The sequence below is a fragment of the Mytilus californianus genome, unplaced genomic scaffold, assembly GCF_021869535.1.
Source record: "Mytilus californianus isolate M0D057914Y unplaced genomic scaffold, xbMytCali1.0.p SCAF_4, whole genome shotgun sequence".
NCBI lineage: Eukaryota > Metazoa > Mollusca > Bivalvia > Mytilida > Mytilidae > Mytilus > Mytilus californianus.
Genome location: NW_026262690.1, coordinates 80,974,938 through 81,000,418, shown reverse-complemented (window position 1 = coordinate 81,000,418; position 25,481 = coordinate 80,974,938). Strand labels below are relative to the sequence as shown.

The window sequence follows — 25,481 nt, the reverse complement described above, 5'->3', positions numbered from 1 at the left end:
ATAAATCGTGTAAGAAGTCATTGAATGGTCTCGGTCATGTAGGCATTTTTGTAGGTCATGTAGGTCTAATATTGGTTTTTTTTATTTATTTTTTTTATCTTTTAAGTGTAAATTTATCTATTAAAATTTACAGGATAACAGGTAAAAACTCAAAATTAGTAAAAACTATTCATTTTAGGGCATTAAACTCCTAAATAGTCATCTAATGGTTTTGGTCTTATTAACATTTTTGTACATTTTGTATTTGCTGACCAGGTTTGCTCTCTACAGTTTTTACCTTATCTATAACTGTTTTTTACAATAATAGACAAACACTCAGAATTTAGTTTAAAATTATCATTTAATTAAGGGCAACAACACCTAAAAGGATTAATTCTTATAGGACTTCAATCATATTGGATTGATTGATTGTTGGTTGCAATTTTTTTATTCTACTCATTAGTAGATCTGTTTTGCTGATCATTTTGTTATTTACATCTTCTATCTATTACATTTCTGCAAAAATAAAAACCCCAATACATGTATACCCCAAAATTGGTAAAGTCATTCAAAGGCAATAACTTCTAACAAGTCTCTCTCAAGAGCCTGAATCGCTCACCTGTATTTCAGTGGAGAAGATTTCTAAATGTTAGCAAACGTTGATGAACAAATTGTGTAAAATTGTCTTTAAAGGGCAACAACTCCTTAAGGGGTCAATTGACAATTATGGTCATATTAACTGTTTTGTAGAACATTATTGCTGCTTACAGTTTATATATATCTATAATAATATTCAAAATAATAACAAAAAACTGCAAAATTTTGTTAAAACTACCAATTCGGGAGCAGCAACCCAACAATGGGTTGTTCGATTTGTCTGAAAATTTCAGGGCCGATAGATCTTGTCCAATTAAACAATTTTACCCCATGTCACATTTGCTCTAAAAGACTTAGTTTTTGAGATATAAGCCAAAAACTGCATTTGACCCTTATGTTCTATTTTTAGCCATGGCGGCCATGTTTGTCGATGGATACAAACTTCGGATACAATTTATAAACAAGATACCCTAAGGAACATTTATTTAAAGTTTGAAGGTAATTGGCCAAGTAGTTTCAGAGGAGAAGATTTTTAAATGTTAGCAAACTTGATGAACAAATTGTGTAAAATTGTCTTTAAAGGGCAATTACTCCTTAAGGGGTCAATTGACAATTATGGTCATATTAACTGTTTTGTAGATCTTACTTTGCTGAACATTATTGCTGCTTACAGTTTACATATATCTATAATAATATTCAAAATAATAAAAACTGCAAAATTTTGTGAAAACTACCAATTCGGGAGCAGCAACCCAACAATGGGTTGTTCGATTTGTCTGAAAATTTCAGAGCTGATAGATCTTGACCAATTGAACAATTTTACTCCATGTCAGATTTGCTCTAAAAGCTTTAGTTTTTGAGATATAAGCCAAAAACTGCATTTGACCTCTATGTTCTATTTTTAGCCATGGCGGCCATGTTTGTCAATGGATCAAAACTTCGGATACAATTTATAAACTAGATACCCTAAGGAACATTTAGTTAAAGTTTGAAGGTATTTGGCCCAGTAGTTTCAGAGGAGAAGATTTTTGAAATAGTTTACGACGACAGACGACGACGATGGACTGCAAGTGATGGCATAAGCTCACATGGGGCCCTTCGGACCCCGGTGAGCTAAAAAGGGTCATCTGAAGATTTTGGCCATTTAATTAAAGAACCTTTGAGCACGCTCACATTCCCAATGCCCCCACATTGTCACTGGGCAAACAAAATCTCACCAGATGCCTTAGTTCAAAGACTCATAGCTCCTACAAAAGTCAACTGATAAAAATTTCTTGTGGATATGCACATTTACATATTATGTCCTTATTATCTACAAAGTTTCATAAAATTCTGTTGAGTGGTGACAGAGGAGTTGCGATGACAAACTCTTGCAGTAGTATATTTAGGCAAAAATTCCAAGTTCAAAGGGCACAACTCCTAAAATAAAAATTGAATCACAATTTCCAGTCGATATGCACATCAACATAATATGTCCTTACTATATACAAAGTTTCATGAAATTCTGTTGTGTGGTTTCAGAGGAGTTGCGATGACAAACTCTTGCAGTAGTTTATTTAGTCCAAATTCTAAGTTCAAAAGGGCATTGCTCCTAGAACAAAAATTGTGTCATAATTTCCTGTCGATATGCACATTTCCATATTATGTCCTTATTATCTACAAAGTTTCATGAAATTCTGTTGTGTGGTTTCAGAGGAGTTGAGATGACAAGAACAGGACTGAGGGATGGACGGACGGGTCAAAAACATTATACCCTACAGAACATTGTGTTGGGTATAATAAGGAGATGTGGTATGATTGCCAATGAGACAAATATCCAATACAGACCAAATAAAGTGGATTTAAGCAATTATAGGTCACTGTATAGCCATCAACAATGAGTATAATCCATACTCTAAAGTCATGTATAAATACCTCCGACATGTAGAAATGTGAAACAATTCAAACGAAAAAAAACAGCTGCCTGATTTGTGACAAAATAATAAACGAAAAACAGATATAACAGACAGCAACCAAGGACAACCACTGAATTAATGGCTCCTGATTTGCATATTTACTTTTTTGTAGATCCTGTCCTGATGATTATTTTTGCTGTTTACAGTTTTCTTTCAATCTATTAAAGGTTTGCCAAAAAAAAATGGATAAAAATCATCTTTCAAGGACAATTACTCCTCTCCTAAAAGGAATCAAATGACGATAATAGTAGATTTTGTCATGCTGAATTTTTTTGCCATGTACAGTTTCCTTCTTACTCCTATATTTTCTGCAGAAAAAAAAATCGTAAGCAAAAATAAGGGGGGGGGGGCCTTGCCCAAAGTGCCTGCATTTAGAACTAGATGAACAATTTGTAAGTGATCTTTTGTTTGTTATATTTTTCAAGTTTGATTCTGGATGGCCTGGCTGTTTTTGAAAGAAATAAGCAAAAAAAAAAATATATATTTGTAGAATGCAACTGCTCTCATGGTCATTGCACAAGTTTGCTGAAAAATGAAAACATCCTTTTAATAACTTTATTCACATATTATCTAACAATTATTACCAGTTATTATTTTACAATCAGTTTTAAGTAAATAAATCAAGCATACATGTTTATGTATAACAACATTTTCTGTTTCAAAATAAAAATTCATTACAGTACACAGTAGATTTAGGTACACAAATCAAATTTTAGATTCCCATACAAAAAGTTTCAGAAGAGGGCAGATTAATTTTTTTTAAAACCAAAATTGGTAGGAATTTGATAGAAATATTTGAAAATATAAAATAAACTTAGAAATCAAAGAAAAATGTTCAGAAGGAATGGGAATAAGAATAGAAAAATTAATTTCATGTGGACTTATGATACAATACATGTAATTGTGATATCCTCTTGTTACAAACAAGATATTTTATGCATATTGGGTGTGAAATAAATGTGGTGTTAATACAAGAAAAAGATTCTATACTAAATTAATGCAAACTTGTTAAAATTATTTTCACAAACTTAAAACTAATAATTTCGTACCTCAGCTCATAACTGACATATAACAAAATCAGAGATACTTGTATATCAGGAAACTAAAAATATTAATTTTCTAATGGGGGTCTCATTGGGGGGTTCTGATCCCGGATCCCGCTTACTGTTTTGTCAGATTCCCATATCCCGCTTACACTATGTGCATAATCAATTCTCATTTTTTTGTATAATTTCCTGTGTCCTGCTAGACTTCATTTCCCGTTTTCACGGCACAATAATTTGACTTTCACTTTCACGCCTACAAAAAATCGGCAATCCCGCGTCACGCTTAGACCCCAATGAGACCCACTCTAATGGGGATATAGTGTAAAAAACTGTAAGTGACCAAATGTAAAACTAGTTTTACTCATAGAGTGTTCATTTCTTCTGATTTCATGGTTTTATAAAAAAAAAAGAAATATTAATTTCTGAGGAAAGGGATATTTTCCATCATTTCTTACATAGACAGTAACCACAATTTCAAAAACTCAAGAACAATTGATGTTTTCCACGAACCTGGAAAATTGAATCAACACATATAAATCATACCTTTAATTTAATGTTCTCACAAGTATCTCAGATGATCAATTAACTATCTTTGACAGATGACCAATTCTTATACAATGTACTCGGTTATGATTTCAATAATGAAAAATGGAAAAATTGTTAAATTGAGGCAAAGAATTGGATAATTTGAGCTAAAATATCTTTTTTTAAAATTGCCTTTTTAACTTCATGCTTAAATACAAATACAAAGGTGAAAGAATACAAACCAACTTTCATGTTTTTCATTTATGATTGTATTTGAAATATTTACTGGTATAGCCAGTTTTCACTTAAGACAAGATACATTACCGGTATATAACATTAGCAGTGATTCAACTAAACAATGGTCACAGAACATAAGACCACCTTTCTCTCTAAAGGACCTGAAGAAATTTGAAAATTTTAGTCAACTTCTTTACAGGAATGTTCTAATTTTTTTTATAATAAACCGTTACACAGAGTTATGTCTCACCTGTCAGCACAAAATTCACAAAAAGACAATCTAATGAGCAGCAACATTGCTTATCAATTCAGTCGCTGGACCATGATCTAGTGGGCAGGGCCTGAAAATGGTCGACAAACTGAGATGTAGACAGTATTGTAACTTAATAGAAATATCCTTGTCTATTGTTAGTAGTTTCTATCAATCTAACTTAAGCAGAAAACTTAACATTGATAATTAATTCAGTCACTGGACCATGACCTAGGGGGCAGGGCCTCAAAATAGTCAAACTGATATGTACTGATAGTAATGCAACTTTATATCAAATATCAATGATCTATCACAAGTAGTTCCTATCAAACTAACTTAAGCCGAAAACTTAACAATTGTTGAAGCCAGCATCGTCGCCGGAAAATCAATCCCTATGTCTCGCTTTCCGCGACTTTCGTCAAAGGCGAGACATAAATTGAAATTGAAAAGCTCCAAAAGTCTAGCTTGATCACTGAAAAACTGGTCCCAACTGAGTGACTTAAATGCAAAGAAGCATTAAGATAATGATACACTGACATGTCAGGTTTCTTTAATTCACATATAGAGTACATATATACATGTATTAGTGGTAAGCTGTTAAAATTGGTCCCTTGTGTAGTCAACCAGACCCTGAGGAGAATCCTGGTGAAGTCTGAATAGAAGCATCTGATGTAGGAACAGCTTTTCGTCTCTTTACCCGTCTTTTAGTACTCTTTTTGGGACTACCTACAATTAAAATTGGCATGTCAATTACATCCAAATATCAGGTTTTTTTTTCTGAAGCACTTCATTTTCTAAGTAAAACACAGATACGATCTGTGTTATCTGTGTTAAGGGATCATCATCATTTTATTTAAACTAAAATCAACTATCCTAACTTTATCATATCCAAAACAACAAAAGTGAAGTGAAAAGGAGAATCAAACTGCCTAATATACTTGAGTGTATTGAATTGTTTATAGGTTGTATGCCTCTTTTAGTCTGAAAATCAAGGGATATATCATTTACACTCAAAGCCAGAATTTAACATATAGTGCTTTCCCTGGGTACCATATACATTTAATGGAACAACCCTGACCAAATTTTAAAGGTAAAAACACCAAAAGCTTAAAAAAAAATAAAATAAAAAAAGACAGGAAATGACAGAATGGTGTTGCATTTTCAGCTTTGGGTTATACTCATATATCATTAATTTGACTTACACAATTTAACTTTACAAAGCAATCGGTAACGAAACTAGACAAACTGATACCAGCAACAGTTATATCAAGTATTACTCTCTATTGGCTTACAATACAAAACAATATATGCATGCAAATGCAATATGAACAAGACAATTCTAATGGCTTTAGTTGAATTCAAATATCATATAAATTCACCAAAACGTTGTCTTGCACATTAACATCATAGAAACAACATGACGCCATATGAAAAATTCACAGTAATAATTAACACAGAACACATTTTTGCTTGGTATATATAAGTTCTCACATTTTGAATAAAATTGCAAAAATTTACCACGTACTTTCTTAATTGAGCACCTCTCAGTAAAAATAAAACTTTTGTAGCTACAATAAATAGATCAAAGAATTTTGTGCAGAATGAAACAAATAAGTTAAACTGTATTAAAATTTCCTGATTCTTTTATTCTTTTATATCAATAGATTTATAGATTTAAATTGATTTCTCTAATTATCTCCAGCACTGAATGCAGAGTATGAATTGTATTTAAATGAGTTTGTAATTCTCTAACAATGATTAAATTCTTCTCATGATGTCCAGAAATATTGTACTTCCAAATGAGAGTGTAATAGATTTCCTGTGAAACCATTTTTACTTCAGAGCCAAAACAACATTTCTAAATCATGAAATAATACAACTACTTTTTGAAGATGATTTATCATCACTTTCTGAATGTTTTGAACTGTAGACAATGTTTTCACCTTTCTTTACTTTTGATGCTGCAGCTGCTGCTGGTGACCTAGATCTCGACCTTTTTCTTGCTGCAAGTGATAATTTTGGCGTTCCATGTCTAGAAGCAGGTTTTCCAGGTACTTTCGGAGATGTTATTTGTTTGGGAGTATTGACAGGTGATTTTATTTGCCTTGGTGTGCTAGCAGAAGGCGATTTTATATTTTTCACAGTATTTTTCACAGCTTTAGGCTTTGGAGTAGATTCCTTTTCTTTTTTGGAAACTCTTGCTGCAGATTTTACTTTTTTCTCTACTGGAGAACAGGGTTCTCCTGCACTCTTTCTTTTCTGTGCTGTCTGGAAATGAAATAGATTAAAGGATATAAAGGATCATTCAACCTTTAAACAAAATTCATAAAGCGTTATTTTCATTTTTTACGGTAAAATTATTCATTTCTGAATGAAGTCCTTTTCAAATCAAATATGTACAGAGTCTCTGCATCTCATCTTGTGTTCTCAAATAAAGTAGAGTGAAATTGTGTTAACACTGCTATCATTTCTATACAATTATTTTAAATACTGATAAAGGCAATTAACAAATCCCTTTTTATACAACGTTTATCCTATATTTGATCATGTTGACCCAATAAAAGATCATTTCAATAAGAAAAACAAATAAATTTTAGCTTCTTGATTTTTTTGTAAAAAACCATTGTTACTTTCTTGACTTTATGTTCCTATGTTATAGTGCTTGATGTTAAAATAGTAATGTTATATGGACTGATCATCAGTTTTTCATACCACTAAAGTTTAACCAACTTAGTCATTTTAGCAAATGTTTATGTGACTTCAAATAATTCATTAAAAAAATCAGGTTATCACATATTGTAAACAAGCAATGGATGTCCACACAATAACTAATTCAAACTGAACTTTGTAGATAAACAGTATACTAAAAGGACTACTTTTTTGTAGCCACTACAAATAAATTTGATATTTTCTGACACTGTATAAAAATGGTTATATACTGAAAATTCAGAAATTATTGCGAGGTTTTTATTATTGCAAATAATGCGACTGGGAGGGTATCCCATTAATAAGAACTCGCATTCTGATATCTGATGCATATATCTGTATGCAGCGTTTCCTGAATTTCGCAATAATTAATCTCGCATTTATGTCTATTTTTCAAAAATCACAATAATTTCTGAATTTACAGTATTGCAATTTAACATTGAAGTTGTTAAAATTCCCAGACATCAGTGAAGAAATCGAGTTGTTTACTAATTAACCACAGACTACGAAGAGGACACCAAAATGAACTGTAAAGTGAATGTGACAGTTCCTCGACAATAGAAGCAGGATACTATGAGCCTATATACATAAACTATACACAGATCTGTTAAGTGTTAAATGGTCGATTGCTGGATAAATATTTGAATTTTATATGTCAGGAAATTCTAAATTCTGGGACACAACACAAGAACATTACAAAAAGTTGATAAGTTTAAATATAGAATGTGATATAAACATCTACCGGTATACTACAAAAAAATCACTTGATTCTTTGGTGCAAAATCAAGTTAGACTGCCAACACCTGAATATTGCATTCATATTTGAAAACCATATATTAAATGTGGGGTAATAAGCTGAAATAAAAAAGAAATTTATTGAAAAAAAATCATTAAAGTGGATTGTTCATGCCCAAAGTGTCCCTGAGCAGAAATGTTCTTATTTAAACCTTATTCCAAGTACATGTATATAAGTTGTTATACTTATTGGTGTTTATATTCTTTTTAATATCTTGCATTAACTCCTTGTTGGGATGGTAAAAATACATTCCTCCCCAAGGAAATGTGCATGATATTTAAAAGATTTAAGTTTATGGCAAACTGGAAGTAGAATGATGAAGAAACTGAAAATGTATCAGAAATGGGCAAAACCAGAAAAGGCTTTGTACAAATGTACTATATATGAAGAAGCTATGACTTTTTAAGCTTCTAAGAAAATGCAACAATAATATGTTATAAACAAAAAAACAGGAGGAGGGAAACCAGTATACCAACTATTTCCGAGCAGGGGTATGAAAAGTCATGACAAAAATAGATAATGTAAATTCAAATTTGCTTGAACCAGCTTAGAAACTTAATGGTTAATTAACAAACCTTCTTTGATGAGCTTGCTACACTGAGTGGTAAATCTATTTTCCATTCATCTTTCCCAGAAAGTCCTCCACGAAATATACTTCTGAGTTTATTGTAGTCTGGAACATCATCATATTTCAGTTTTGATACATATGTTAAGTATTTAGATATTTCATCTGTAAAAAAAAATTATTATATTTAATTTCATACACATATTTATTTTTTTAGATTTAACTTCAACTTTGTGTATGTTAAGTAAACAAGTAAAGAATGGTCAATCCTCTTCATGAAATATGGACATTTCTTGATGTATATTAACATCTGTCTGTAAATTTCCAGTTCATGAAATTATTGACTGTGTTACTCTCTCAGGCAATGTTAACCTTATTGGCTGTTCTGTCAAGGCCTTTCTGGTTTATATTTCTAAAACATTTTATACTTTGGGCTTTCTTAACTTTTGGTGGAGCCTACCAAAGTTGTTTGAAATCTGTTAAATTCTAATTGATTGATTGTTGCTTAAATCCAGTGGCAAATATTTCTTTAACATTCAGGAATAGAACATGTTAGCAATACAATAGGTAAGTTCTAAAGGGTAAGTGGACTGAGAAGAAAGGAAAAAACTTAGGCTGCCACTAGAAAATAAGGGTATTTTGGATAGGGCCAGAAATTTAGCATTGCCATAGGCCACATAAAGAACTCTGAGTCAGTTGTTGCAATTATTCTTTAAGGTGCAAAGAGCATGGACACCCAATCTTCACAAGACATCAGATTTAATTTCCTCTTTCTGACAGGAATTTAATTTAAATAGCCTTTATTATTACTATATTACCTGGATAGGAACCAGAAGGAAAACATGCCTTTAATAAACCTGGTATATCTTTCATATATCTGAAAAAAATGATGCAAAAATACAAACAATGTGTATGCTATAATGATATCAGCTCAAACATAATATAATTTTTTTAATGGAAAATTAATTTTTCTCTGCAACTTTTATTGCAACTGTCCCATCTATATAATAAGAACAACTTCAATATACTGTTGGAATTTGAAAAAAAAAAAACGTTAGGGATTAACTAGAAATAATCGTAACAAAATAAAGCCTACCTTATGTTACTAACAAAAAATTAAAATAATGTAAATCTGTACAGTCAGTTTTTTTCTGTATAGTATACAGTCGACTCCACTTAATTGCATACCGCTTAATAGCATAATTCGGTTAATTGCATAGTTTTCTCCTGCACAAAACCATTTCCCATTCAACTAATGTTAAATTGTCCGGTTATATGCATAGCTCTACAAGTGGCCTTTCGGTTTATTGCATAGAAAATTATCGCCATCTAGATATGCTTGGTTAAATCTGTCGAAATTTTTGACCGGAAACGGCAAGTTGGTGAGTATATTTTTCTTGAATGCATCATTATTTTCATTATTATTTCATATTTACTTTTGTGTTATTAAAATAAAGTTTTAAAACAGTTTCTTTCGTGTTTATATGATTGAATTTGATTTAAAAATAAACCTCGATATCTACACAGGTAAAGTTTCCCATGTTCTATTTTAAGCCTCAAGGTCATAAAAATGTCAAACAGGTAATTGTTGTAAAAACACTGACCATTCTATCTTAAAAGGTGTAAATAATTGATTGGATTTCAAACATTGTCCATAGATTACATTTGGGGTGAAATTCAAAAACAATAACTCCTGCTAATTATCGATCATTATCCAATGTGAACTCTCGTAATTGGGCTTGGGGTGATCTGCATTTATGTTAAATATTACAGGGCATTTATATATGGTTAAAGAATTTTCTACATGAATCATTTAATTTTGATTTATTTTGAAAAGAGTATTTACTTCTAATTATTATATTTTCTCACTTTCAATACTCGTGTCCAGCAAATAACCCGTACAGGGCCCCATTACTGCTTTGCATATACGAAACTAACGAAGTTAAATAAACATTGTTACTTCATTCTGCAAGCTGTAAATATTGTATATCAAAGGCAGTTTAGTACACATCTATTGTTAAAATGATTATAAACTGTGTAATTTTGTTAAACAGTTTATTTTAATCAAAGCGTAACAATGTACATTGTACATACGGGTCATAGAAACAAATCTATTTTTAGAACGAATTTATTTTCGTATCCCAGGTAAACTGTAAAGGAAACGTCGGTACGCAAATAAACTAAAACAAAATGTGTTTATAATCTTTATTGAAATAATACAAAATAAAATAACATGTATGACACTAGACATATAACTTTTATTAGAATAAATCAACATTCAATATGTTGCAATTGGATTATAGACGTTCATCTTTCTTCAGGGATTTCCTTTACTGATCTGTTATATCGATGTTATTTGACTCCGTAAGTTGGCATTTCGGATATAAGCATACTCCGCTTTATTGCATAATTTTGTCTGACAAATAGGCTATGCAAATAACCGGAATGTACTGTAGTAGCTAGCATCTTAAGATATTTTTCATTACTTCTGATAGCATTAATAAAAATAAATATAACCATACATAAATTCACACCATATCAGTATGAAACATCGTCATACAGAAGTTTAAGATTAAAGATCTGAGAATCAAAGTATACCATTTGCACTTGATAATCATTCCACGATTTTAAATTACGATGTCAAAAGATTGTATAAAATATATAAATGCAAACATAATAGCATGACAGTAAAATTTGCTGAGACACGAAAAGATCAATTATGATGTTTTGTACCATGAATAAACCTTAATTTTTAAAACAAGCCATATAAGGGACAAATTTTGTATGACTTAAAAAGTAAGTTAGATTGTTGCTTGAATGTTATAATCAACAGTATTTAAAGTGAAACATGGAAATGAAACCCTGTGTAAATTTAAAACCTTTCTATTCTTAACTCTTATATCCTGACAAACAGTGATTATTGTAAAGTAATCATCACCCCTGTATCCAAACATTAATCTATATCTTCTCAATATAATAAAGTATACCTTATTTTGGAATCTCTTACATAATCTTTATTTTCTAAATTATTTTCCCACGGAAGCCGTGAACACAGCCATTGTAACAAACAGAATCCTAAGATCTCCATATCACCTCTTCTGGATGCAGCTAACAGAAATAAACAATAAAGTGTTGGCATTAAATCATTCCTTCATCATTAAATCTTATCTAAAACTACTAAGCTAATATAAATATGTGTTGTATCAGCTATGCTGGGAAAACATTGTATAAAATATCAAGCTAAATGTCATAACAATAGTCTACTTGAAAGGAGATGCTATATTGAATTATTAATATCAAATGTATCAAAAATATCAAACAATTTATCAAAGTTGCATGTGACATTGACGAAAAATTCCATACTCATATTATTTATCAAAAATAAAAATATTTTAGACAATTTTAAGCTTGACATTTGTATGGACACCTGTTTTTTTTTAAGACCATATGTTGACCCAGCAATGTATAATGTTTTTGTGTAGATGGGTTGCTGTCTCATCAGTTTATTTTTAAGCTGACAGATAATATTTAGTAACTGTACATGTGAAGACTTATATTCCATTGCAGAACAATTGCCTGAACTACCGTTATAATAAAGTAGTTATAGCTACCCTAATAAATGATACTGACCTACTCCTTTATGAGCATCTGTACTTGTAAATTCTACAGTGCCATCATGGCATCGTTTAGGATCCTCTTTATATTCTTTGTGAGCACCGTCACAGTAAAACTTATATGCTAATCCAAAATCTACTAGATATACCTGGTCAAAATAAGTTAAAAATGAATAAATCTTTATGTTCATTCTATAAACATGTTGAAAAATTTATGAATAAAAATTTCTAAAAGCTTTATTAAATAATAAATGTTAAATTTTTACCTGAATTCGTGTAATTGAGATTTAACAAGCAAAATATTTCAAATTTACCCACTTGTTTGTCAGCTATTTGATAATTTTAATTCTATTAAATGAGATGTGAGGGACTTCTAAAATCTCCCCACTACTTATATTCGTTTAGCAAGTTATGTCATTTTGCATACATCAAATGGACATAGAACCATAAATAACCCATGACCAATGTTTTATGATAAAACTTTTCTTCCTATCTTACCCATTCATTTTGATGGAAAAGTTCTAAGGTAAAATAAATATGTATTTGCTGTCAGCAAACATTCAAAACACAATACATTTAAATCTTATCATCAGCAAGTTTTGGTTTTTATTTTATTTTTTCTTACGTTTTTAAATTAGTGTATGCACCAAGTTCAAACCTTCAATTCAATTCTATAACTGTTTTATGACAGAATTTTAGCTTACACTATATTTACCTGGTTTGGTTGTTCTTTTCCATGACTAAAGCCAGTCAGTAAATTAGAAGCTTTGATATCAGCATGAGCATAACCTTTATGATGTAAATATTCTAGTGTGTCTAACTGAAATCAAACAAGACACAATAGAAATATAATTCTTAATGCAATTAAATAGCCAATAAAAGATACTCATTACTTTATATATAATTAGTTTTAGCAGGACAGCATATTTCCCCATAATTCTACTATTTTCCTTGGCCAGGTATTTCCATCCTTTCACTTCTTTTCCTGAATTTTGTTATAATACATGTATTTGCGGCTTAATATAAATGAAAAGAGAAAAGGGGGTTTACATTTTAAATCAAACAAATATACTAAACCAACATACACAAGAATTCTAGAAATCAACATAGTCTTTGATAGACAAATATCTACACCATGTGTCGAGAATTAAATTTCTTAAAGTAAAAGCTAGTTGTGATTAAATTCTTTAAAGAACAAAATAAATAAATTCATTTACCAATCTAAGAGCCAATGCACACACAGTATGCCTGGAAAATGATTTCCCAGCCTTTTCAAATATTTTTTGTATGTCTGAACCAAATCTTTCCATAACCATAAACCTAAATGTCTCTTTCCCCCGTGTATGTGTTCCACTGCTGATATACTTTGGTACTCCTAAGTATTTCATCTTTTTAGCTTTGCACCATTCATCAACTGAAATATTATAAGATATTTACAACTGTACAGTTCTATTTGTTATTCTTATAGTAAAATCATTTGAAATTAGGTAATTTTTAGGGACCATTAGTAAAAGGTTAATTTCAACTTAACCTTAATTGTATAGTCCGTAAGTTATGCTCTTGATTGGGAGGAAACATCCCAACTTTAGGATACTTTTAGGCCTCAATGTGACTTTAAAATGAAGACCAGCAATAAAAGCACTGTTCCTTTGCTTTTGTTTTTTGTGTGCTTATAGTGATTTTGTGTCATGAATTGATACACAATATCCTTATTTTTCCAGAGTATGGTTCAATATAATCTTATCAAATTTGTTTTTTTACAGGATTTTTTTGTTGGGATGTTTTAAAAAATCAATATTTGAATGAATAAGCTTTTGTTACATCTGTAATGATATTTTGTTTACGATATAATATATTCAAAATGAAATAATTTACATGTGAATTACTGTATTTATTTACATGTGAATTCCCAAAAATGGTAGTAAGTTACATTCTAATCAAATGTAATATCAATTTATAATGCTTATATTAATAAAACAAACTTTATGTTGCAATTTATATTTGGAACATCTTTATGGTAATGTACTATTCTCATAAAATAACTTCAATGCATGTACAGCTGTTACAAGATAAATTCTAATACATGTACAACTGTATGAAAGATAAATCTTTAATTCTCAAGATTTTCTGATGATTAAGTCAATTTAAAAATTGTAAATTTAAATATTGAACAATAATTAATAATTGATAGCTTTGGTCATGATAAAAACTAGCTATCAGCTAGGAATTGAATCGGATTTCTGCAGAATTGCTGTTTTGTTTCACACCTTTTTAGCTCACCTGACCCAAAGGGTCAAGTGAGCTTTTCTCATCACTTGGCGTCCGTCGTCGCTAACTTTTACAAAAATCTTCTCCTCTGAAACCACTGGGCCAAATTAAACCAAACTTGGCCTAAATCATCCTTAGGGTATCTAGTTTACAATGTATCCGATGACCAAGATGGCCGCTATGGCTAAAAATTGAACATAGGGGTAAATAGCAGTTTTTGGCTTATATCTCTGAAACTAAAGCATTTAGAGCAAATCCGACAATGGGATAAAAATGTTCATCAGGTCAAAATCTATCTGCCCTGAAATTTTCAGACAATTCAGAGAACCTGTTGTTGGGTTGCTGCCCCTGAATTAGTAATTTTAAGGAAATTTTGCAGTTTTTGGTTATTATCGTGAATTTCATTTATAATAGATAGAGATAAACTGTAAACAGCAAAAATGTTCAGTAAAGTAAGATCTACAAATAAGTCACCATGACCAAAATTGTCAATTGACCCCTAAAGGAGTAATGCCCTTTAAAGTCAATTTTTCACAATTTTTTGTAAATTTTTGTAATCTTTTACAAACATTTTCTCCTGAAATGACTGAGCCAAGTTGAACCATACCTGGCCTAAGTCATCCTTAAGGTATCTAGTTTTGAAAATGTATCCGATGACCTCGCCAACCTACCAAGATGGCCGCCATGGCTAAAAATTGAACATAGAGGTAAAATGCAGTTTTTGGCTTATATCTCTGAAACTAAAGCATTTAGAGCAAATCTAACAGAGATGAAATGTTCATCAGGTCAACATGACCAAAATTATCAATTGTCCCCTTAAGGGGTTATTGCCCTTTAAAGTCAATTTTCACAATTTTTCGTAAATTTTTTTAATCTTTTACAAAAATCTTCTCTTAATCTACTTGGCAAAATGGAATTAAATTTAGCCACAATTATTATTAGAGTATTTTGATTGAAAAATGTGTCCGATGACCATGCCCTACAACCAAGATGGACCCCATTGGTAAAAATAGAACATAGGGGTTTACTATAGAAGTCTATGGGAAAAATGTAAAAAAACAATTTCAAATGGTCACAACTTAAAAACTAATTTAAATAATGATAAGGGGTCTTCAGTAACTATTGTAAGACTACAATGGGATGACTTGATTTTTTTTCCAGGGGGGTGCAATTTTTTCAGGGGGGAGGGGGGGTGTTGCTAATAATTTCTCCTTGATATGTTCCATTTTCAGAATTATTCAGTGTTACTTTTTCTATAAACCATTATTATATCTTTTCTTTCAGCATACTTATATTGGGTGAATGCTCCCCCAGACCCGGCGGGTTAGTCAGGGGAACCCTTGCCCATATTTTTTTTGAAGGGTGTTCCATAAAAACATTTAAAGGCATTTTCAGCATTATACAGGCCCTGGTTGAAATAAATTTTGAAGCGAAGGAAAGGAATTTTTTTATTTTTTGTTAATTATCTTGAATATCATTATAGATTGAGATATACTGTAAACAGCAAAAATATCAAGCAAAGAAAGATCTACAAATAAGTTAACATGGCCAATTGGCAATTGACATCTTATTGGAGTTATTGCCCCTTAAAGTTATTTTCTGCAATTTATTGGTAATTTTTGTAAATCTTTTCAAAAATCTTCTGCTTTTAATTTAACTACTGGGCCAAATTAAACCAAACTTGGCCTCAATCATTATTAGGGAATCTATATGATTTTAACCTTATTTTACATGATTTCCAAAACCACAGTAGATACAGGTGATCGACACAGGCTCTTAAGAGCCTCTAGTTTATATTTCTGCTTTTAAGTCAAAAACTTAAATGTTATGTAAATCATTTTGACCATAATGCACTCCTCGTGACAAGATGACCTTTTTGTTGGGTTTGCAAGGCTTGATCTAGAGGAATACTTTCTTTCTTTTACTATGTTTTCTATTGGTCTTTATGTTGTTTGTCCTTTAAAAAACAAATGATCTATATCCACACAATCCCTTCCATTTTATCTTCTTACTTTTCTTGAGGTTGCTTGACCATCGTATATACTTCTGTACTCACCCATTTCTGGTTTAGCTACTCTCTGATACACATGGAGTTCACAGAACAATGGTCCATTAGCTATTGGTTCCTGAAACATCAAATAATCTTTAAATCATGGCTAAATATGTGACCAATATTTAAGAGTATTTCCATTTTAATGATTTATCTGAGTTATTATTGCAATTCATCAAAATATTACATCTGCAGATATCAGTTTTACACAAAAGCCCAGACTGAAAAAAATGCAATACTTAAAAAAGGCAGCATGCTCAATATTCATAGACATCTTTAAGTTAGTTGTTGAGTTGATGTCTCATTGGTGTATACCCCACATTGCCTTTTATTCATAACAATCTGTAACATCTGATTATAAATACAACTACATGTACACTTCAGAGGCTGGTGATGGGAGCCATGAAGGATGGCCCCTGCTCAAGTAAACAAGCAGATTGTGATGCAAATTAAAAGTAATCAGGGTTCTTCTAATCAAACATAACTCATACTCATGCATGGCAATTTTAAATGTTTTTTTATTAGCACTAATTATTCATCCCCAAGGGTTTTTAAGTAAGAAAGAAGAAACTACTATTATTTATACATATGCATAGGGATGATTAAGTTAAATATAAAAATTCGTAAGGGTTCCGCGGAACCCAGTGTCTCGCCTACTTTTTCTGTTAATCGCAGGCTCAACAAAAATGAGGAAGTAAATCAATAAAAATATTCCTCTTGATACTATCTTTTGATTGTAAGAAGCTTCTGTCCAAGTTTGGTAAAAATCCAGGATAGTTTATGAATCTAATAAATGTTTAAAAACTTTAACTGCAGACTGAATGTAATGTTAACTGGAAGAAAACAAAATTTCCTTCTAGATACTAGCATTAGATCATAAACAAGCTTCTGTCCAAGTTTGGTACAAATCCAAAATAGTATAAGAAAGTTATTAAAATTTTAAAAACTTTAACCACAGAGTGAATGTGTTGTTTCCTGGCAGAAAATCTAAGTCCATTTAAAAGTAAAATACGGAAAAAATGGAATTTTATTTTTACAAAATTTACTTCTAGATTCTAGCTTTTGATCATAAACAAGCTTCTGTCCAAGTTTGGTACAAATCCAAAATAGTATAAGAAAGTTATTAAAATTTTAAAAACTTTAACCACAGAGTGAATGTGTTGTTTCCTGGCAGAAAATCTAAGTCCATTTAAAAGTAAAATAAGGAAAAAATGGATTTTTTTTTTTACAAAATTTACTTCTGGATACTATCTTATGGTCATAAACCAGCTTCTATCCAAGTTTGGTAGAAACCCAGGATAGTTTAAGAAAGTTATTAAAATTTTAAAAACTTTAACCACAGAGTGAATGTAATATTTCCCGGCAGAAAAACTAAGTCCATTTATAAGTAAAATACGGAAAAAATGGAATTTTATTTTTACAAAATTTACTTCTGGATACTATCTTATGATCATAAACAAGCTTCTGTCCAAGTTTGGTAGAAATCCAGGATAGTTTAAGAAAGTTATTAAAATTTCAAAAACTTTAACCACAGAGTGAATATTTGTGGACGCCGCCGACGACGACGGAATGTAGGATCGCTATGTCTCGCTTTTTCGACTAAAGTCGAAGGCTCGACAAAAATAAGAAGATGTGGTATAATTGCCAATGAGACAACTCTCAAAGTATGTTTTTAACTATGACTTTCACTACATGATTTTTTTCTTATGTGACAAACCTTTTAGTGGTGGTGAATAATTGTAATAGTTTTCATTACCAAACTCAAAGGGGTTTCAAAGTTAAGAAAACAGAAACAAATTTTGTCCATATGCACAGGGGTGACTAGTTGATCTTTGATTTTGACCACAAGACATGACTTTCAATGGACATTTTCCCTCTTGTACATGGCACACCTTCTAGTAGTTAATAATCATGTAAAATTTCATTTCAAAACTCATAAATAAGGGGTTTCAAAGTTAGAGTGAAACGATTTTTTAACATATTCACAGGGTGACTACTTTAAACCAACTTTTTGACCAGCAGTGCCCTAACTAAGCTCATTATCTCCAAGCTAGCAAAAAAAGTGTTGACAACAACATTTGTCATGATATTTTCTTAATTCAAGTGCTATTATAACAAAGCAGTGTTTAGTCTATCAAGTATAACAAATGGCTTCTAAATTGCCAGCTGCTAGGACAACATGCATTTTTGGGCAATGTCAAGATGACAACTTTATTGTGATATAAAGATACTTTCCTTTGTACTGCATTGATAAGCTAAGCTGGATTTTTAATTTGCAAACTAACAAGATAAAAGTATAAGGCAGACATGTCCCTCTACTCAAACATATGATTTTGAATCTTACACCAAAATGCTGCTTTCTTGGCAAAGAAACAAGCATTTTTTATGTTTGATGCTGCCAAGATTTGAACTCTCTATCTCCTACACTAGAACATGCAAGAGAGCTACCTTATATAAGACCTTTAATGCAGTTACAAAAATGTAGAAAGAAATAAAGGGATAACAACTTTTGGTATGTACATTTTTAGTTAAGAAAAGCCATAATCTGTCAAATGAAGATCAACAAGAACATTTATATTTGGTCAGTTGCTCTTCATTATACAAAACATATCAAAAATCAGTTCAATACCTGTAGACATGTCATATAAAGAGCAGACAATTGCAATTTGCATGAAGTCTGAAGAAAAATTTGTACAGATATTCAAAACAAAAACCAAAACCAAAAAATTAAATTCATATAAATGAACAAAATTTTCTTAAATTAGTCCAAATAAATACCAGAGACAATAATTGAAAAGAAACAATCAAATCATTATCTTCAGCAATAAGACTATCAAGCAAATGAAATGTCTGAATGACAATTCCTAAACTTGTCAGCTCTATAAACAATATAACTTTAAAAGCTGGGCGTGATATACCATTTCTTTTAATTTGCGAAATTATGCTTTCACAATCAATCCTTATATTTGTGAGGTTATAAAAGTTACTGTATAATTCGTTTGAAAAAAATAATCGTAGAAAACAAAATTCTTTTAACAAGAAATTATTTGAATCTAGAATAATTTTGAATTCTGGAAAATTGATAAGAAATGTATGATGAAAACCAACCCAATTTAGGAATGTTAAAAAGAGGGGGGGGTATTTAGTTCATACTGAAATAAGTGAAAATAAAATGAACCTTAGCCATGGGTGCATGGCTAATCCTCTTTAGTTTGGTTAGTTTTCATCAGACATTTTGTATCAATTTTCCAGAATTCAAAATTATTCCAGATTCAAATAACTTTAATATGAGGAGCATTTTTGTGTAGAGCCTGTATTCTGGCTGATGAGACTGTTGATGTAGATCATGACCTCAGCTAAATCTCCCAATAAAACAGAGACAAAATTATGTTATTGTATCCCATTTCAAAGGGTTTAATTAGGTTAAAGGTTACAAAAGATACATGACACAACACCGCAATATATTGTCAGACCGCTCTGAATTTCCTATTCTACCTTAACATTTCAAAATTTTTTTTCTAAATTAAAACTTACAATTTTAACAACATAAGAATCCTGTTTTTCTGAATCTACAAGAGTTGCTGAAAGAAAAAAAAAGTTGAAATACATTTTATTATTATAGAATATACCAAGAACAGACAGTCTACACAGCATAAACACACTTACTCCCAAATCTGTTTGTAAAAAGACAGACACCAGATTTTAGATTAACCATTGCCTGATGAGCAAGTACTGACAATTTTAATAAGAACATTTAAAAAAGATAAAACAAGTGAAACTACGAGCTACTGCTCACTGATGATACCCCCGCCGCAACTGGATAATTTTAATAGTGTAAAAATATGTAAGTGTTCAGTAAACAGGAAGTTGTTGAGTGATGAATCTGAAAACGCATCACACGGTATAGCTGACTCATATAAACCCTAAAACCAAATTTCAGATATCCTTGTAATGTAGTTCCTGAGAAAAATGTGACGAAAATTTTCAACTTGGATGTCATGTGTAAAATGATGCAAGTGTTCGGTAAACAGGAAGTTGTTGAGTGATGAATCTGAAAACGCATCACACAATATAGCTGACTCATATAAACCCTGAAACCAAATTTCAGAAATCCTTATAATGTAGTTCCTGAGAAATATGCGACTAAAAATATTCATGGGACGGACGGACGGACAGACAGACAGGTAAAACAGTATACCCCCACTTTTCTAAAGCGGGGGCATAATTTTTTTGAAGCGGGGTATAATAAATACTCCATTTTATATCAATATTTCAGTGATTATATTGCATTAACTTAAACTATAGTGAGGTTGCTTACCAAAGAGGAATTCTTCAATTTTCATAGTAAGCATGGTAAGTATGGATTATAATCATGCCAAAACACAGTTATGTAGTAAACCATGCCAAACTTGTTTCTATGCTTTAATGAAAGAGCAATTGACATCATAATTTATTTTTGCCAAAGAGGTTTCATTACAATAGTGGACTAAAAATGATCCCAACAAAAAAATTCAGCAAACAGTAATGTAAAGTTCATTTAATTACCTAAATATATAAGTCCAAATCCTCCCTGACCAATGACTTCTCCAAGGCGCCAGTGTTTTTTCCCATAATCCTTTAGTAATTCTCCTTTTGGAAATGGGTCTGGTAATTTATGTGCTTTAGGAGCTCTGGATTTCTTTTGAGCTATAAAAAAAACATTGCTACACAAGACATACTTATTTAAACATGGACCTTGACAGAAAACTCCGGCTTTCAATGTACTATATTGTAGCAAACGGTGACATAATACTTGTACAGCATTTCAACAGTACCTGATGTCATAAAACTTATGTTCATACATAAAATATCATTCTTTTCAAATGTGTGTTACACTTGTTGTTGTTATTAGGTCAAAACTAAATATAAACACTTAAGTAACTAAAAGGGCTATAATTTGAATGCCTGAGGGTAAACTTTCAAATTTATATGCAGCATATAGTTGACTTTATGAAATTGGGTTCTCGATATCATATTAGGAAATTTGTATATACCTATTTAAATTTACAAAATGAACTGGATTTTTCTAAAACTACTGGGCTTCCCCAATTTTGCCAATTGCAATTACATATTTCAGCTGTTGACAGATTTTTGTCTGGCAACATTTCTCACTTGTATAAAAAAAATATCATACAGCAATTGAAACATTTGCAAAATGAATCAATAGCTTACTCATGTGTACAGCTGACAATAAGCAATAACATCATTGCTTCCATTTCTTTACATAATTTATATGTCAGCAGTAGTTGCTAATGGCTGTATAAACAATGTCAATAAACATGATTCAAAGTTTTGGTATGTTTGCTATTAAAGTAGGGAGCACTTTTGAAATTGATTATCATATTATAAATCAACACAGAAATCTTATTTTCAAATAGCTTCATTTTTCATTGATCTAATATGCATGAACTTATTTCAAATTAAGTCATAACAAAAAGTATACATGTCTGAAAAAAGGGGATCTTGGTGCAAATGTTTTGAAACTGCCGACAACTGTTAGAGACAAGGGCAGCCAATGAAATTCATAAGCTTTTATTTATGATGAGTCATGACTGAATTGTTGCCAACTTGAAATGTTGCCTATTAGTTTTAAATAGTATCGAATTGGAACATAAATGTCTTCAATTTGAGAGAGTTATGTCCCTTTTTGGCAGATATTTAATTTTGTACTCCGTATAGCAATTCTTTATATATATATATATATATATATATATATATATATATATATATATATATAAGTTTGTAGTATATTAATATTTTCAATATTGGCAGTCAGCAGGGTTTAAGAACATCTGTTGTTCAACCTGCTAGTCAAATGCGTTTTGTTAAAATATACTTTTTCACTTTTTTGGTCTTTTGGAAAATGTTGTTTGTGCTGTATTTAGACCCCTCTACCAAGAAATTTGTTTTGCATGCACATGTATAAAAATTGCGGTTTTATCCAACGCAATCATAGGTTTGAACGTTGTTTTCAATTTAAACTTGTTAATATTTTCAATTATATATTTATCTGGGCTATGGTTCTCTTGATGTCTTAATGTTTACACTTTTATTTATCCTTGTGATTTTATTAAAGTGTCCAATTACACGTACCAGAGCCTGCCTTTGCCTTTGGTGGCATTATCTGAAAGATAAAAAAAATAATTATAGTGAATTACATTTAAATTCATACTAAATTTAAATGTTAAGTTTTATTGTGTTTCAATGGTACTGCATTAGACTTTTCTTACAACCAGAAACTGTCAAAGATCATACTACCTTGTGATTGAATGATTGTCAAATAATAAACTATAAATATTAGTGTTCTCGCCAAGAAAGGAGAAAATACACAAAGGAATAGAAAAGTTATTGTTGTATCACCTCATTAGTTCAAGTGTTGCAAAATCCTGGATCAGGAGTATATGGCAGATTTCCAAAAAGTTTAAAGCAAGGGTCCATAAATTTTTTCACACTATCAAGGACATTTTTTTAAGGAAGAAAATACTGTGGCAGAAATTTCCAAAAACAGTGATAAGGTGCATATCTGCCAACCCTCCCGTTTTGAGCGGGAGTCTCCGCTCAAACAACAAAAATAATCATATTCAATCAACTTTTCGATTTCTTCTGGTGGTCTGTACGATGTTTGAAAGCATGCTTAGTGCGAGACTCACAACAAAATCAAAATATGGAATGTTATGAGTTATGAGACTCTGAGGTATTGAAAAAGGCTTAAAAAAAACCCCACCTTGTATAGATTTTAACCATGAATTGAAGAAATAAAGTAAATGTATTAACTGTTATTGGTGTCTCGTAGATGAATACGTAAACAGGTCATATATTTAACTTGAAAATGTCGTTCGCACAAAATCTCCCCCTCAGCTGTCATAGTTGAGGGGGAGGTCTCCCTCTTTGAAGGTTTTCAGAGGTTGACAGGTATGTAAGGTGTCTTGTTTCACATTTTGTCGTCCAGCAGTCTTGTACTGTTCGAGAACCAGTTACCGTCAGAAATTCTGAAATATTTTTTAAAGGAACTCTCCTCTTCTGGGGAAATACTCTTTTAAGATAAAAAGGGTTTCCAAAAGTTAGGTTTAACACCAAAGACTCCAACTATATTTCCTCTTACAAACAACGATACAACGGCTTACTACCATGCTGATTTTAGCAGGAAATTCTATGGGTACGATGACCAGTTACCGTCACTTTTAAATTGTGTCATTAAATGACAGAATTTACATTTAATCGGGACATTAATTTATGTATTTTGCTTTCATGTACCAAGAAGAGAAAAAGGTATTTCAATTGAACCAGACACATTTCCATTCCGACCATTAATTTGGAAAATTTAGAAGGTCCTCTTCCTGTTCAGAATGTGAACTTTTTGTCACTTGACACGTTGAAATCAACGACTTACGCTGTATTGAAGAGATGTATAGACTTTAATTTTGAAATTTATAATTCTTTTTAATTCTTTTGAAAGAAAGTGTATACTATAAAGCCAGGTGAGATATTGGTTTGTCTTAAAACAGTAAATTTTCCAAATTTGAGGACATCATACAGCGATGACGTCATGTACCCACATGTTCAATTTACAGAAAATTCGTCATTTTCCTATCTTAATCAGATCCATCATAACTGAGTTTTTACAAATGAAGTAAAATTATTTGTCTGAAGATATCACCAGAATGTTGTTTCTATGCAAAGCAGCTGTTATTGAATAAAACAGAAGGTGACTGTAACTGGTCGTCGACCAGTATAGCTTACTTTATACACCTTATCGCTATTTGTCCGCCATTACTGGACATCACAAAAGTTCCCGTAAAATTTTGACGTCATAATAGAAAATATCTGACGCCACAATGGAAAAGTAATTGTTGTAGGACGTCAAAAGTGCAAGCGGGACAGATTCTCGGGTCAAGCGGGAATTGTGATAAGGTGTATTACTAAACGGTAAAGTGTTTGCTAACTGTTGAAGGCTGTATGATGACTTGTAGTTTATAATCACATCCTCATTTTTTTTTTATCTTTGGTAGATGATCATATATACATGTATGTCAAAAAATAATTTAGTGATAAATATAATCATTAAATTATGACATTATATAAATTTTTCATTCCTTCATTTTGACTTAAAATTTTGTACAAACAGGAAAATACATATTTATTGGCTCTTCCTCATTAGACTAATAAATCACCTGATGTGTTTGATTGTTGAGTAATACAGTATTATGTTCATAGATTTCAGTAAAGCGCTAAGCTTCCAGCATTTCTGGTAATCTAGTCCTCTCTTCGAAAAGAAAGTAGAAATATCAAATAGTCCGCCAAAGACAAAAACGAATCAGGTTATTTGATTGGCTAAAAGAAATACAGATGACCAATCAATAAAAGTTTTACAAAAGTCAGTTGATTGATTGCGTGTAATGAAAATGGAGAATGTTTTCATAAAATTGAATTATTTATTTCGTCATTCAATTCAACAAGAAGAGAAGATAACATGACATAACACTGGAAAAATGTCAGAAATAGAAATTGCAACCACTGCTAACTCAGAAAATAACAATGACGAATCACAAAAAGTGGAAGAATCAGAACCGTCACCTGTCGGGGATTCTAAATGTGATATGCAGGAAGTAAACAATGCATCTCGAGATGAATCGGAAGCTGATTTATCAAATACAAAAGACAATAACACTTCAGAAAATCAAGATAAGAAAAGCCCATTGAAGAGAAATGTCAAATTTTTTGGTGATAAACCTGTGTCTGGTTATCTTGAACCTCCAGATCCTTGGAAAAATGGTGTGTAAAGTTTTGGAGTGAAAAGCACAATTTTAAGGATATCACATGTCAGATCTAGATAAAAAAAAATATGCAATAGTTT

At 31.2% G+C, this 25,481-nt stretch overlaps 2 protein-coding genes across 2 annotated transcripts in view; one reads left to right on the top strand and one right to left on the bottom strand.

Annotated features, from left to right (window-relative positions):
• Positions 1-3,072: 3,072 nt before the first annotated feature.
• Positions 3,073-24,926, bottom strand: LOC127738658 (serine/threonine-protein kinase VRK1-like). The gene is made up of 13 exons (XM_052249981.1): positions 24,799-24,926; positions 22,721-22,751; positions 21,134-21,274; positions 20,123-20,169; positions 16,595-16,664; positions 13,488-13,684; positions 12,986-13,090; positions 12,287-12,419; positions 11,644-11,764; positions 9,475-9,533; positions 8,667-8,821; positions 6,533-6,857; positions 3,073-5,315 (listed from the first exon to the last, which is right to left on the bottom strand). The coding sequence occupies exons 2-13, from the start codon at positions 22,746-22,748 to the stop codon at positions 5,209-5,211; spliced, it is 1,488 nt and encodes a 495-aa protein (XP_052105941.1). The 5' UTR covers positions 22,749-22,751; positions 24,799-24,926; the 3' UTR covers positions 3,073-5,208.
• Positions 24,927-25,005: 79 nt separating this feature from the next.
• The window catches only part of LOC127737097 (protein phosphatase 1 regulatory subunit 37-like), a 58,200-nt gene continuing 57,724 nt past the window's right edge, over positions 25,006-25,481 (top strand). Inside the window, exon 1 of the mRNA XM_052247629.1 lies at positions 25,006-25,399. Within this exon, the coding sequence (XP_052103589.1) occupies positions 25,117-25,399 (283 nt within the window). The 5' untranslated portion in view covers positions 25,006-25,116. The remainder of the gene's footprint in view (positions 25,400-25,481) is intronic.